Raw genomic sequence first — 16,110 nt, 5'->3', positions numbered from 1 at the left:
AATATGTATTTAAATATATTTACTTTATGTAAGCACGATGATTACAAATATGTTTATAGTTGGGTTTCAGTCATAAAAAGAACACCTCCTCCCCTTCACCAGTGCAACATTCCCACCACCAATATTCTAAAAGCCCACATTATGTACTGAGCTCAAACAAACTCGGATGAAAATGCAAGTAGGAGGACCGGAGAGATAGCATAGAGGTAAGGTGTTTGCCTTTTATGCAGAAGAACGGCGGTTTGAATCCCGGCAACCCATATGGTCCCCTGTGCCTGCCAGGGTCGATTTCTGAGCATAGAGCCAGGAGTAACCCCTGAGCGCTGCCAGGTGTAACCCAAAAACAAAAAAACAAAAACAAAAAATGCAAGTAGGACTTTATTTCAGCCTGTCCACAGCCTCCCCTATAAATGACCTGCAACAAGCAGACCTCACAGGCCCAGGAGGGAGTGATGGACGATAAGAAGTTCATCCTGGAGGTAGAAAAAGCCATGCAAAAATATTTCCATAGCTCCAAGATAATATGGCTGTCATTAGAGCCAGTTGTGGTGCTGGGTGAGAGAGGAGGTGAACAGTCCTCCCTGGATGGAAAGAAATCAAAACAATGGGTGTGGAACCAAGGGAACTCCATGATCTTTGTGTATGGGTGAGCAAGAAGGATTGGAAGAGACAGTCAAGTACCTACTGGATAAAATGAAGCTAGAAACAGCAGTTATGAGCAAGGACACAATCTACTTGGGTGTGCTACAGAAGGGCTGTTAAAGGACCCATCATCTCAGCAGCAACAGAATCGGAACAGAAATGGGGGAAAGAAATGGAGACCCTGATAAAAGCAATTCTGAGAGACCCAGGTGAAGGGTATCAGAGGAGCAAGAAGCCAGACACATTTTGGGAAGATTTCAGAACACTGCTTTGTGATAGAAAATGTGGGAAATCTTTCTTGGATAATAGGATGAATGACTGCTGAGGTTTGAGGTATGGAAGCCTTGCAGAGCAATTCCTCTAGTGAGAAGAGGTCTTTTCTTCTCACTCTTGTCTTCCTGTCACAATTTGAGACCTGAGTGGACCTCACCAGTCCCATTTGCAGTGGTTTCCTTTGGCACTGTGCCCCCTGTCATGGCCCTAGTGTTGCCCAACCCTCTGGTCCCCCACCAGGAAATGTTGCTTTCCATCCTGTGCCAGAGTTCCAGTGACAGTGTTTGTCATGCAGCCGTCCCTCCTCCTTCAGACCTTTTGGACTTTTTATTCAGACACCAAATGTCTCTCTTTTCTTCCTAATTCCCAGGGTCAGGACTTTCTCTGAGGGAAACTGCTTCTGAAAGAAATGACTAAGATAAATGGGCGGGCCCGGAGAGATAGCACAGCGGCGTTTGCCTTGCAAGCAGCCGATCCAGGACCAAAGGTGGTTGGTTCAAATCCCGGTGTCCCATGTGGTCCCCCATGCCTGTCAAGAGCTATTTCTGAGCAGACAGCCAGGAGTAACCCCTGAGCACCGCTGGGTGTGACCCAAAAACCAAAAAAAAAAAAAAAAAAAAGATAAATGGGCACAAAGGGAAAAGTGGCATGTCTTTGAGAGATGAGTGACTGCAACCCTGGGATGCAGACAGCTCTACAGACACACTAGTGGCTGGGAACAAGATGGCTTTCAACAAGACTGCAGTGCTGATGTGTTCTAAGTGGAAAAGAAATGTGGGGTCTGGCTGTTATAGTCAATTTATGCAAATAACACCATGTCTTCTACCTCACCTAGTATCAATTACCCATCTTTTGAGTGATACCCAGTGGTTCTCAGGGGCTCCTCATGGTTCTTTGCTTGGGGTGGTCACTCTTGGATGTACCCAGGAACCATGTGGTGCTGGGGATTAAATATAGTTCAGTGAAATGCTTAACCCATAACTCTCTCTCTGTCTCCTCTCTCTCTCTCTCTCTCTCTCTCTCTCTCTCTCTCTCTTTTCTCTCTCTCCTCACCATCCTTAATGCTGATGTATCTTGGAACCAGAAAGATTTGCCTTGCTCTCTCCACTCTACTGTCTGATCCCCCTCAATGGGTCACTTAACCAGCCTTGATATATGTCTGAGTTGTTTCCATATTCTTACTCTTAGAGGCTTTGGGTGGGGAAGTATATGGCAAGTCAGTCCAGGTGGTATGTATTTCAGAGGTCACATGTGCTGGGTCATTGTCCCAGACAATAGCAGGAGGCAGCAAAACTGCCTGGCAATATGCTTGAAAAGAAGTTTGCACTGGGATAAAGTGGATATGGGAAGAGAGGGTGTGAGCAAGAGGATGAGGGCACCCTGTGAGTCGGATGCGAGGCTACACAACCCCTGTAAAAGGGCGTATTAGACAGGTGGATCTGTGGGGCTGGACTGAGGACCACCTTGGATGAGATTGTGACTTAAAGACTGGGGAGTGAAGGAAGCTGCAGCCACATGGTCAAAGAAGTGAAAGCCACAGGCAAGTACCACTATAAAAATAACGGTGAGAAACTTCTGCACCTCAAAGGAAATAGTGCCCAGAATACAAGAACCACCCACTGAGTAGGAGAAACTATTCACCCAATACTCATCAGATAAGGGGTTAATATCCAAAATATACAAGGCACTGACAGAACTTTACAAGAAAAAAGAACATTTAACCCTATCAAAAAAATGGGGGGAAGAAATGGACAGACACTTTGAAAAAAAAAGAAATACAAATGGCTAAAAGGCACATGAAAAAATGCTCCATATCACTAGTCGTCAGGGAGATGCAAATCAAAACAACTATGAGGTACCATCTCATGCCACAGAGATTGGCACACATAAGAAAGAATGAGAACAAGCAGTGCTGGCAGGGATGTGGAGAGAAAGGAACTCTTATTTACTGCTGGTGGGAATGCCGTCTGGTCCAACCTTTGTGGAAAGCGATACGGAGAGTTCTCCAAAAGCTGGAAGTTAAGCTCCCATATGATCCAGCTATATCACTCCTAGGGATATATCCTAGGAACACAAAAATACAATACAAAAAATCCCTTTCTCACACTTATATTCATTGCAGCATTGTTTACAATAGCCAGACTCTGGAAACAGCCTAGATGCCCCTCAATAGATGAATGGTTAAAGAAACTATGGTACATATACACAATGGAATATTATGCACCCATCAGAAGAGATGAAGTCATGACATTTTCCTATACATGGATGTATATGCAATCTATTGTGCTGAATGAAATAAGTCAGAAGGAGAGAAATAAACACAGAATGGTCTCACTCATCTATGGGTTTTGAGAAAAATGAAAAACATTTGTGTAATGATTCTCAGAGACAAAATAGAGGAGGACTGGAGGGTCCAGCTCCTGACATGAAGCTCACCACAGGGATTGTTTAGTGCAGTCACAGAAATAATTACACTGAGGACTATCATAATAAAATGTGACTGAATGAGGGAAGTAGAAAGCCTGTCTAGAGTAAGGCCAGTGTGGCGTGGGGAGGAAGGACATTTGGGATATTGGTCATGGGAATGTTGCACTGGGGAAGAATTTTATACATATAAATCAAAAAAAAAAAAAGAAAGAAAGAAAAGATAAGGCAAAAAAATTAAAGACCACAGCTGAGCATAAGTCATGCAGTGGGCTTCCCTCAGCACAGTAAGAGGTGATCAGCAGAGAGGTTAGCCTGTACCCTGGGATGAACCAGAATCTTAGGGAGTTAGATGAAGAAACCTGCTTCATGAAGAAAATCCCAGAGTGCTTGTATGCTTTTCTGAAAAATTTAGTGACGCGTAAAGAGGCATCCTGTAGAACCCAGAAATATGGTAGAAAACAAGACAGCATGGTCAGGACAAGTATATCAAATTATGTGCAAACTGACTGATGGCGACCAGACAGACTACAGGACTCAGAAGGACATGAAAATATTCAGGTAAGAGGCAACCAAACATTGACATGGCCTGTTAGAAACTCTGAGGGCAGAGATAGTCCACATCACTTGCATGTCACCATGATATTTCAAGCTAGTTGCAGATTTCTTTATTTTCTAATTCCCATTTCCTTTTGAAAGTCACTTTAATACATGTTTTTAAAACCCTGGAACTGCAGACACCAAGGGTAGAGAGGCCTCAACGGACAATTGTAGAAGAAAGTCTGTGCTTTGGCTTAGGATGTGGAATAAGAACTTATTTTTGAAGAATATGAAGAAGTGCTCCTGAAACATACACAGTTGTGTGAGTCAAGGCTACCTCGTTTCACAAAGAGAAGGAAAAGAAACCCTAGAACTTCTTAAGCCATACCTGGTTCTCCATTAGGGCCAGGGGGCCCTATGTCACCAGAATCTCCTTTTTCGCCTACAAAAAAAATTATGAAAAGTGAGTCATACAGCAACAGTTCAACAGGTCTCACGCATTCAAAAATGTCAATGGAGGGGGAGAAATAGTACAATAGGTAGAGATCTAACTTTGCATGCAATTGACCTGGGTTCAATTTCCAGCATCCCATATGGTTAGTCCCTTGAGTGATTCCTAAGAGCAAAGCTGCTCAATAATTCCTGAGCATCACAAAACAAAAATATATATCCAGGAATATGGCTCAAGTGATAGAGCACACTTATTTACATGTGCCAGATCCTGGACTAAGTTCCCTTAGCACCATAAGGCATGGTTAATTGCACCTTTTAAAACAAAGTCAAAGCTAATGGTATTATTTCTCTTATATGTAATGGAATTCCCCCAGACTCTATTTTTGCCATGAACCTAGGGGAGTTGTAATCTACAGAAGTTATTCAGATTCTATATGATATGAAGCACACACACACACACACACACACACACACACACACACACCACCCAAGGTTTTACATATTATCAAAAGAATTCTTGGGTCCACTCTAGAAAATCCCAGAGGTTTCATGGAACACTGCCATTTTCATCTCAAGAATCCTTAACATCATAATGAAGCAAGTGGCTAAATCTCATACTCGTTATCTACTTGTCCCTTATTGCAGCAGGAAAATTCAGATGGAACAAGTGATAGCAGGCTGCAGTGGATGTCAGAAGTCAATGCAAGAGTAAAGCATATTGGTAATCCTGTCATGGTAAACCTGTCACCTCTCTGACAGCTGGCTCAGGGTTCCAGTAGATCACGAGCACCATAAGATTGGGTATCAACCCTGAGCTACTCTGCCCCTCCCTTTCTTTTTACTTATAAAACCGGGGGTTTTATAACCCCCCTTGCCAAAATCATGGCAACAAAGCTCTCTAGCGACTCTAAAATTAGATAGTGAATATTTATATTAAATTCACATGAATATTCCTAAAACATTATTTTCCTTCTCCCTGAAGGAACCTGTGTCTCAGCTGGCATAAGCCCATGAGGCGCCGTGACTCCTCCATCTGGAGATTCATCTTGACATTGCTCAGGGAAGGAAAGAGCTTGGCGCTCTCCAACCAACTGATTCCTTTGTGCTCTTTTCTCAACACGGGGGGGGGGGGGGGGGGGGGCTGAAAGTGACTGAAAGTTCAGCTTGACAGAGAGCCAACAAGACAGCCTCAGAGATGAAGCAAATCAAGTGATCTTAGCCAAATTAGGGCCTTCTTGGCAAGTTGTCCCTTGGTGGTACGTTGAAATTTATCCTGCACACATGTGATATATTAAAAAGCACGTACATCCCTAGATGTGTATTGGTATCCACTGCATTCTACACAGTGGCTATGAAGGCAAACATGATCCAAAGGTCATCGACAAATCAATTAATAAATGAAACATGCTCTCTCCATAAAATGAATTATTACTCATACTCCAAAAGGAAGAAAATTTTATGCATGCTACAGCATAGATGAAACATGAAACTATTATGTTAAGTGAACTTCCAGAATTAAAAGGAAAAATTTTATATCATTTCTTCTATATAACATTTCTACAATAAACAAATTCATTGGGAAAGAATGTGCATTGGGATTATCAGGGACAGGGCAGAGGTAACTGGGAGCTAATATTTCATGAGAAAAGTTTTTCCTTAATGGGGCCGGGCGGTGGCGCTGGAGGTAAGGTGCCTGCCTTGCCTGCGCTAGCCTAGGACGGACCGCGGTTCGATCCCCCGGCGTCCCATATGGTCCCCCAAGAAGCCAGGAGCAACTTCTGAGCGCATAGCCAGGAGTAACCCCTGAGCGTCACAGGGTGTGGCCCAAAAACCAAAAAAAAAAAAAAAGATAATGTAAAAATGTTGGAAATAGCTGAGTTACAGGTATATTGCAAATGTACCTAATGCCACTGAATGCACTCTTTTAGTGGAAGCTTTGATGTGACTAATGTTTTTATATAAATAGTTTTAAGTTTTCTAAACACACTGATTGCTTTTTACACTGTGCATGCATGTCTGTGTGGCTTTTAGTGACTCAGTTGTCCATGGCAGGTACCTCTCATAGATTTGCAGGAAGACAAATGATTCTGAACTAGTTATCCCTAATTCCAAGAGCCAAAGTCCCCTTCCAGTGCAGAATGGCTGCAACTGGTGTTAGGTGTGAAGGGCAAGCAAGAAGAAGGTCCACGACCACAAAACAGAACAAACCAGCCAAAGTCATTCACAATTCAAGCCTCTGAGGCAGATTAACAAGACCAAAGAGCTAACCACTGAGAAGACCACTGTCACTCCTCTCTTGGTCCTTCAAGTACCACTGTTTTTCCAGTCTCTAACTCTCCTTAGCTTCCAACTCCCTTTTCTCGTGACCATGATGGAACTGTAGGGTGACCTTCCTGACTTCACTGGCAGCTCAAAGTCTGGAAGCACCATGCTTTCTTCATCCTGCTACATTCTCTCTAAAGCCCAGCATATGTGTAGATAGGCCAAGGCTTAGAAAAGCTTTGCTGACCTGGAAAAGGGGAAGAGCTTGTCCCCAAAAAACCCTAGGTGCCATATTCTGCTCTGCCCACAACTGTACAGGTCAAGTTAGGTCATGGGAAGGATAAGTTTAGCAAGGGCGGGCAAATTGTCACTCATATTTCTGCCTTCACACCGGCTCTTGCTCCCTTGTGCCTCCTTTTTACTGAGAACCATGAGAGTTTTACACGTCTGACACCAGGACTGGAGGTTGCAGTGTTTCCAGAATTTCTTCTTACCCAGAGATTGCAAGTAGTTTCATTATAGTTAGGAAAGCACAGATCCTGCAAAAATGAGGAATATGCATCCTTCTCTTCAACCTCCAAGGGCAAACAACAGCAAACTGATGGGCTCCTCAATACAGTCACTGAGTCAGAATCTCTCATGTGTCCAGCACACAAAAGTCAGCAAGATAACTCTAGCACCATTTAATTTTCAGTTAATCCAAGAGGCTAAAATTCTGGTAGTAAATGTGAAGCAGGAAGAGTATTGCAAATACCTTTAGAACCAATCGGACCAATTTTTCCATGGCGACCTATGTTGCCTTTCTGTCCTTTGTCACCCACGTCTCCTGTAGAAAATAATAAGATCATGGTTGATGCACAGAAATATATAAGTAATGCCTCCTGTGTAATACACATGTATGCACAAGACTAATACTCATCTTGGAGGACAGTAAAAATAAATGTCTATTGAAATAGCTGTTGAAAGCTGGCAATCTCAGGAGGAAAGATGGGCCAAGTCCCCGTCCTTATGAAGCCATGCCACACCAGCTGCACCTATCACCCACTATTGCCACTTTGCTAATGGTCTTGCTTTACTTTTTATCTATGGCTCTCTGCAGAGACACAAATAGACCAAAATTCCAGGAATGCCAGTATTTCAGCTGGCATCTTCAGAACTTTTTTTAGAGTAAGTGTGGGCATCCTTCCCCAGCCTACTTGTACTTCCAGAAGGCCTGGCAGCCAAAAACATGTTCCACAAAACTACAGTATTAGCAATAGTACTTGGAATTCCTGTACCACATAGATGCATTTGTGGCTATGAGACAACTCCAAGTTTTTAAATATTGTCATTTTTTAAATATCACATTAAGAATACACCAATTTAGACACCAATGTGTAACTGAAGTCACCTAATGTTCAGAAGCCAACGAAGCAACAAAATAATCAACTAGCAACAAGAACTTACTAAATCTTCTGAGAATAACTTAATGACTTCATTTTGAGGTACAATTTTCACAAATTTTCTTGTTGTATTCTTTTTATTTCTTTTTTTGTTGTTGTTTTTTCTTTTTTTAATAATTTTGATCCCACTTACCTGGAAACAAATTTATTATGATCAACTATGTCAACTCTGTGAGGCATGGTCTTTAAATAATTTTAAAAAATGACAGCTGTTTAATCAAGATGAAATATAACATTAATATTAGAGAGCTTTTTAATAGTCACTTGCAGACATACTTTCCACAGCAGACATGCCTCCCCTGAAAGTTACACTTACAGCAAAACAAAGCTGAATAGTATATTCTCATGTCCTCACACAAATACCTTCTACTCTATGATTATGTGAGAAAAGGAGAATTGATCTTTCCTTCATCCCAGCCTTATCAGGTATTACTCCTTTCTGGCCCCAACCAAAGTACGTAATCACTGCTCTGTAGACCAAGATAAACAGACTGCTACGTGGCTGAGCCCAAACCCAGCTGTATGCCCATTGACACTGGGTCTCCTCTCTTATGCATTTGAAGGTATAGATATGACAGAGAGGGATACCCATTCAGAGAGATAGTGAAACTTCTAAAACTAAAACTGGAGGGAAGGAAAAAGAGGTAGCGAGAAAGACAGTTCCAGGATGCTTCCTCATAGTTGTTTTGTATGACAGTTCTCCATCAGAGACCCAGTAACACTTGGCCATCAGTACAGATTACCAGTCCTGTTCTGCTCTCTTGTCCCTGCACAATCCCTCATTACACCCCCAAATCCCACAGAACTCTTTACTCTCAGCAGTGGAATCCCATTGGCAGTTATCTAATCAGTGCAAGAATTTTCTCAACCCAGTTTTTCTCTCACAAAGTGTTTTAGCTTGCGCCTTACTCCTATTTTTCCACTGACAATCATCAGAGACCCTCAAACCAAGCCAGCAAACAGCAAATGAACATAGAGAGAATGGTACTTGACTTGCACATGGACAACCCAGATTTGACCCTTAGCACTACATATGCCTCCCAATCCCCACCAGGAGTGTTCCCTGAGCAAAAGACAAGGATTAAGCCTGAGCATTGCCAGACGTGGCTCTAAAAACAGTAATAATTAAGAAAACAGGATAACATCAAACTAAAAAGCACAACAGAAGAAACTATACTAAAATAAAGCAAGAAAAAATATTTACCCTTTGTGTATCAGAAAAAGAGCTTATATATAGATGAAGAGGGATGTTCTTTATATGGTTGAAACCCAACTACAATCATGTCTGTAATCAAGGTGCTTAAATAAAGATATTATAAAAAAAAAAAGAAAAGGAACTTACATAAGATATCTATAGATAGACATAAGAATGCACAGAATTCAGCAATAAGAAAACAACAGTTTCAAATGAACAGAAATTTCTCCAAAAAAATTTATACACAGATGATTGTCAAGATATGAGAAGAAATGCTCATTTAGTGCTAGATAATACCCAAGGTATAATCTAGCATGCAGCAGACCCAGTTCAATCCCTGGCATCCCCTAGCAGGGGTCTCAAACTCAATTTGCCTCGGGGCCGCAGGAGGCAAAGTCGGGGTGATCCTTGAGTGCAAAGTCAGTAGTAAGCCTTGAACATTTGGGAGTGTGACTCAAACAACTAAAACAAAACAAAACAAAACAAAAAAGATTCCTCTGGGGCAGGGCCACAAAATGTTGTTTGGAGGGCCACAAATAGCCCACAGGCCACGAGTTTGAGACCCCTGCCCTATAGTCCCCAAGTACTGCTAGGATTACTGACTTCAGAATCCCTGAAGGATATTGCCTAAAAACAAAGTAAAAAATGCTCATTAACACTGGTCATCAGAGAAATGCAGTACCTAAGCTATCCATTCACTCCTGCAAGAATGGCCTTTATCTAGGTGTTCGTTCTGTGTGACCCTGACCAGTCTTTTGTAAAGCAGCCACTGAGGAAATTTTGTACTCTCACCCTGGTTGATGAAAAACCCAAGGAAGGTGTCAAGACCAAAAACAATGATCATATTAATTTGAAGGTGGCAGGTCAGAATGGTTCTGTGGTGCCGTTTAAGAATAAGAGGGGGGCCCGGAGAGATAGCACAGCGGTGTTTGCCTTGCAAGCAGCCAATCCAGGACCTAAGGTTGTTGGTTCGAATCCCGGTGTCCCATATGGTCCCCCGTGCCTGCCAGGAGCTATTTCTGAGCAGACAGCCAGGAGTAACCCCTGAGCACCGCCGGGTGTGGCCCAAAAACAAACAAAAAAAAAAAGAATAAGAGGGGCCGGGAAGGTGGCGCTAGATGTAAGGTGTCTGCCTTGCAAGCGCTAGCATAGGACGGACTGTGGTTCGATCTCCTGGTGTCCCATATGGTACCCCCCAAGCCAGGGGCGATTTCTGAGTGCATAGCCAGGAGTAACCCCTGAGTGTCAAACGGGTGTGGCCCAAAAACCAAAAAAAAATAAATAAATAAGAAGCACACACCACTTAGTAAACTAAAGAAAGCCTATTGTGAATGACAGGATTTGTCAATGAGACAGATCAGATTCCAATCTGACAGGCAGCCAATCAATAAAACAGACATACCTGCACAGTTGGAAATGGAGGACGAAGATACGATTGATGTGGTTCAGCAGCAGACAAGTCTGAGATGCAAGCAATGACTAAATGGGGCCAGAGCAGTGGCTCAAGCAGTAAGGCATCCGTCTTGCCCACGCTAACTTAGGAAGGGACAGCAGTTCCATCCCCGGCGTCCTATATGGTCCCCCAAGCCAGGAGCAATTTTTGAGAACATAGCCAAGAGTAACCCCTGAGCATCACCGGGTGTGGCCCAAAAACAAACAACAAAAAGAAAAGAATATTTAAATAAAAAACCCACATCCCAGAAATGTGAACTTTAGGCATTAGGTTGCATGCAGGAGGGTGAGACAGCAAAAATGAATGACAGAATGACATTTCTAAGGAGAAGCAAGTAGAAATGTCAATGCCATAGGACACCAGTGGAAGAAGTTCAGAATGCCATGGACACAGGATTCAGGATGGAGACTATGAGAGCATCAACGTGATAGGGACTATGTGACCCAGAGAAAAGAATCCCAGCAGGCCTCAGTGGCCCCTGAGAGTCACAGTCATGAAAGGAAACACTAATAGAGGCCTGAGGTACTTGGGGAGAAGTAAAGTAAAAAGCCAGAGCAGCTTGCACAGAGAGGAGGAGATTAAGTTACCCAACATCCATTTGCGGAGAAACTGCAAAACATGGGCAGAGCCACTCTCTGGATAGCAGGTTACAGGAACCCCAATGATAAGGGACTCACTGAGGTGAGATGGGCAGAGTAAAGCACAGAAATGGAAAGAGGCAAGAAAGAAGAGACCCTGAGTGAGACCCTGCCTGTAAACCTGTTGTGAAAGTGGCACAAAAGGGTCCAGAGTGTGTGGTGGTAGCTGTAAATGAGCTGCTCTTGTCTCCATCACCAGCTTTGACCAGTCTGAGGTTCTCCCTTCTCCCACAGTGAGAAGGAAGCCAAGTGCAAACTCAGAAACGCGACCTCACCAGAACCCTAACTGCAGGCACTCTCATCTGGCTTTCTGTCTCCGTATATGAGAAATCAATGTCTGCTGCTTAAAGTCCCCAGTTTGTGGGTTTTGCCATGATTGCTCAGGGTGAATGAAGCACGCTCCCTTTTCCCTACTCCATATGCAGCCCCCCTATCTGAAGCTCAGAAATGATTTGAGTTTCTGCACCTTTGCAAAGTGGATTTATGAAAAAAATATCATTGCTCCCAGAAATGCAGACACTGCTAGTAGAGTTTTCAGACCTGCATAACAAAAGACAACCTCCTTTCGTTCTTTTCTGGAAAGCTTAGCTTTCCAGTTCCCTCATTCTAAAGCAGCTCCTTGCTGGGGCTTGTTGTGGGCTTGTGGTGCTGGAAAAGTTTGTTGAGTTTCTGAAGAATTGTTCAGATAAACTCAGGAATTATATGCTTCTCTTATGCTTATACTCCCCCCACAAAATCTAAGGCACTTTAACTTGTTTCCATTATTTCTTTGGTGCTCAGTGGTAGTCACTGGTAGCAGGTGATATCTCCTTGCTGTTTGATTTACCTTCCTCTAAAGATCAGTGACACAGAGCAACTTTTCATATACTGCTTGGTTGTCTCTCTTCCTTGAGGCAGTTTCTGCTCATCTCTTCTCATTTTTTGATGTAACAGGTTTCTTTCTTTTTCTTACATTTTGAAACTACAGACAGTTGTGCTTCTGTGTTTTTTGCATCACTGTTTACAATAGTAAGATTTTGGAAACAACTCCAGTGTCCAAGATTAGATACTGTATAAAGAAACTATGTTATATGAATACTACTTGGCTATAAGAAAGGACAAAATCATGCAATCTGCTGCTGTGTGGATGGAACTGAAGGGTAACATGCTTAGTAAAATCATCCAGGTGAGGGATAGATATAGAATAATTGCTCTCAAATGTGGGAAAGGAAGAAGCATAATAAGGGAATAAATGACCCAAAACAACAGATTCTGTAACAGGCCTACAAAACTAAACTTGCCATGATGGAGAAACAAAGAGGAGACCATGAAACTATGATGGAGGGAGATAGAAAGTTGGAGAAGGGGTAGTTTTGAAACATATGCATTAAACCCTACCAGTGGCAGTACTGTAAATCACAATGACTAAAATAATTAAATATTGGGGGATTTCTTTGGGGGGCCACACCCAGTGATGCTCAGGGGTTATTCCTGGATATGCACTCAGAAATTGCCCGTGGTTTGGGGGACCATATGGGATGCTGGGGATCAAACCGTAATCCATCCGGGGTCATCCACATGCAAGGCAAATGCCCTACTGCTGTGCCATTGCTCTAGCTCCTAAAAATTAAATTTTTAAAAATAGAATTGTGCTTAGGCAGGAAGAGACATCAAAAGCATCCACATCTACATCTTCATCTGGACACACAAATCCAGATATACCTATGGATGCACCTCTGCTTCAGGGGCTGGTGGATGGTCCCATTACAAGGACCATCTGGGTTCTCATTGGAAAGGGGTAGAGTTACCAGAGCCTGAGAAACAGAAACCAAAAATCCTGTCCAAGGAATGTGCCTGCCCAGAAGAGTGGCACATAACAGGAGACCGCCTTAACAAGTGTGGCCCCAACACTGAGTCTTACCAACTGTTTATGAAGATGATTTCATCCAGAAAAGGGTAGGAAAGAGGTAGAGAGACTGCCACGAGCCTTTAGGTTAATTTCTCCCTGAAATCTTGGCAGAGACATACTGAAAACAAGACCCACTTCCCCTCTGCAGTCCCCAGCAGACAAGAAGAAGGAGTGAGGAGCAGACAGGAAGGGGTGATGAGGCTTGAGATCGTCCCTGGAGGGGAAACACCTGCGATGGAAACCTACTTGGGGAAGTGCTTTGCCACCTAACAGATGATTAATGAGCGAATCGTTTCATCAGCTGAAGCACACAGTAAGAGTCTAGCACACATCCTGCTGTTGTAAATAAGTTATAACCTGGGGGTGATGAAGAGACTTGGCTCTTGGCCCACCTCTAAATGGCCCAGCCAAACATTCACACTTAATTCAAGGTTATTGCTGACACTTGGCGCCACTCCCTGGCAGAGTACTGAGCCCAGCTTCTGTCCACACAGAGTGGGGCCTGATCCCTGCCATAGTGGGTCCTGGGAGCCCTGGCACAGATGGGGAAATTGAATGCCCGGCAAGAAGGGCAACCACTCATAGAGTAGGATTAGTGAGGCCAGAGGGGACAATGAGCCTTGTTCTGGCTAGGAGCAAGTACAGATGACTTAGGAGGGACCAGTTTGCAACTGGGGCAGCAGAGATCTTTGGGGATCTGGTATAAAGCAGAAAGCAGAGCCATGCCAGTGGTCTCAGCATATCTAGGGTGGGTGTTTCTAGCAAGTTCTGAGAGCTGTAGACACTGCTGACCAAAAAAATCTTACACACAATTAGCATCAGGACAGAGGCTCCTCCACCTCCATGTAGTCCAGGCATGGGAAAAAGCATCCTGGAGCAACCTCTGGCTCTGCCTCTACAGTGCCTGGGTCTCTGTGTCTGGGTCTCTTGTGCACAGAAGGAGGATCTCACCATAAAGGCTATGTGAGATCATGGTGTTCAGTGCCTCAGCTGAGTCATAATAATGAAGGCCCCTCACCCCGTACCTCACCTGTGGGGCACATATCTAGGCTTTATAGCATCACAGAAGTGCCCACAGAGCCAATAGCAACAAGAGGCTGTGCTGCTAAGAACCTGGCACTGCAGGTGAGATATAGATTTCCAGGAAGACAAGACTGTGTCTACAGGCCGAGAGCTCCAGCTGGCAGGGAAGCTATCTAGCTGCAGGTAACATTACATGTCCTATCCCCTCCCAGTCTTCTACCCTAACCCACAGCCTCCACAACCAGACCCCGCTCCACAGACCCTGAAATGTGAGAAAGCTAGGTAATATGTCTTATGCTAACAGTATTCAGAGGGCCTCTGTGGAGAATGGCTGGGCATTGGGGATAGCTGGTTTGGACTGAACAGAAAATATCAACCAGAGGAGCCAGGGCTCCTCCACACACACTTCTCACCTGGAACAGCCTGCTGTGACTGAGCAAAGTGAGAGCTACCTGCTGTGGGCCATGCTGGTGCTGGACAATGAACTCATGATCCAAACAATGCACATGTTTGTACATATGCACACACCCATGACTCCATGTAGCACCCAAGCAAAGCTTACAGGCCCACCTATACATTTATGAACATACACAAATGTGTGAGCATGCATATGAACCTGTACGTGTATCTTACATGCATGTACGTGTTTTCAGAAATGTGTGGGTTTCTACATGTATGTACACAGGTATGTGCCTCTATGCTTATAAACATATATACAAACAGAAGATATGGCGTTCACATTACTATATACATCATTATGTATGTATGTATATGCATGCACCTATGTATGCATGGCACATGTGTGTGTATATGTGTGTACACAGATGTACATCACATGTGCCATACATCATTAGGGTTTTGCACACTTTTAACAGTATGTATGCATTTGTGTGTGCCCATAGACCATGTGTACCTGCAGGATTACATGCACACAAACACATAGTCTCTTTATACACACATGTGCATATCCATGCATTGCTAAGAACAGAACTTGGGAGTATAAAGTTGGTGAGTACAAATTGAATTTGAACTCCAACTGCCTTCACATAGATCTGAACAAAGACCTACATCCTAGGTGGGCTATTGTTTTCAGTGGGGAGAGCCTATCATTGGGGGTTTGTAGAGAAAGTGAAGGTGAAAAGCCTGAAGATCCCCTGAGGTGATCAACTATTTTAGATTAACCCAAGATTGTTTAAGTCGCTGAGGTTTTTTTTTTTTTTTTAACTTGCAGACAGTTCTTGGATATTAAGCATTGGGCAGAAAGGTAGGGTGGACACAAACACACACACACACACACACACACACACACACACACAACCCTGAAGCTCTGGAAGCGAGTGAATAAGAAGCTTTCTGAGGAAGCAAACAATCTGCCTGTGATTATGTGAGATCATTGGAAATGACCAGTCACAATTTTAAATTTTAAGAGCTACCCCTCTAAATTTTAAGAGCTCTACAGCAATACCCCAAAAGAAAATGGTATTGTAAGCTTTTTCTCAATCCTATCCCAGAGTGACAAGCAAGTGGACATTCATCTGCCCTCTACACATGCACTACAGATGGAACAGCTCGTGGCAGGCAGATAACTCTTATTAATTTTAATGAAGATCTCACACAGCCCTTTGAAGAGGAGAGGGGGCAAAAAGAGCACTTGGAATTCAGCTTCCTCAGCGATTTTTAATGGCGAATAATGTACATGTCCCAGAGCCGAAAGCCACCAACGACCCAAGCTTGCCCTCCACCCCGTTATGCCAGAGGGGTCTGTGCTCTTATCTGAGCTGCAGGTCCAAGATGAGAGGCCTAGAGAGTGAGCTTGACACACTTTTAGCAGATTATGTCAGCACAGCCAACTCTGCTATTTCCACACAGCTGTGTAG

At 43.5% G+C, this 16,110-nt stretch overlaps 1 protein-coding gene across 2 annotated transcripts in view; it reads right to left on the bottom strand.

Moving 5' to 3' along the window:
• COLEC11 (collectin subfamily member 11) overlaps positions 1-16,110 on the bottom strand; it is a 45,361-nt gene that overhangs the window by 1,089 nt on the left and 28,162 nt on the right. For both annotated transcript variants that reach the window (XM_049784873.1, XM_049784874.1), the window contains exons 3-4: positions 7,349-7,420; positions 4,268-4,321 (exon numbers count right to left, since the gene is read on the bottom strand). In XM_049784873.1, coding sequence (XP_049640830.1) covers positions 4,268-4,321; positions 7,349-7,420 — 126 coding nt within the window. The remainder of the gene's footprint in view (positions 1-4,267; positions 4,322-7,348; positions 7,421-16,110) is intronic.

Source organism: Suncus etruscus, chromosome 12 (assembly GCF_024139225.1).
Source record: "Suncus etruscus isolate mSunEtr1 chromosome 12, mSunEtr1.pri.cur, whole genome shotgun sequence".
Taxonomy (NCBI): Eukaryota; Metazoa; Chordata; class Mammalia; order Eulipotyphla; family Soricidae; genus Suncus; species Suncus etruscus.
The sequence above is the reverse complement of the archived record's forward strand: the minus strand, read 5'-3'. Positions and strand labels throughout refer to the sequence as shown.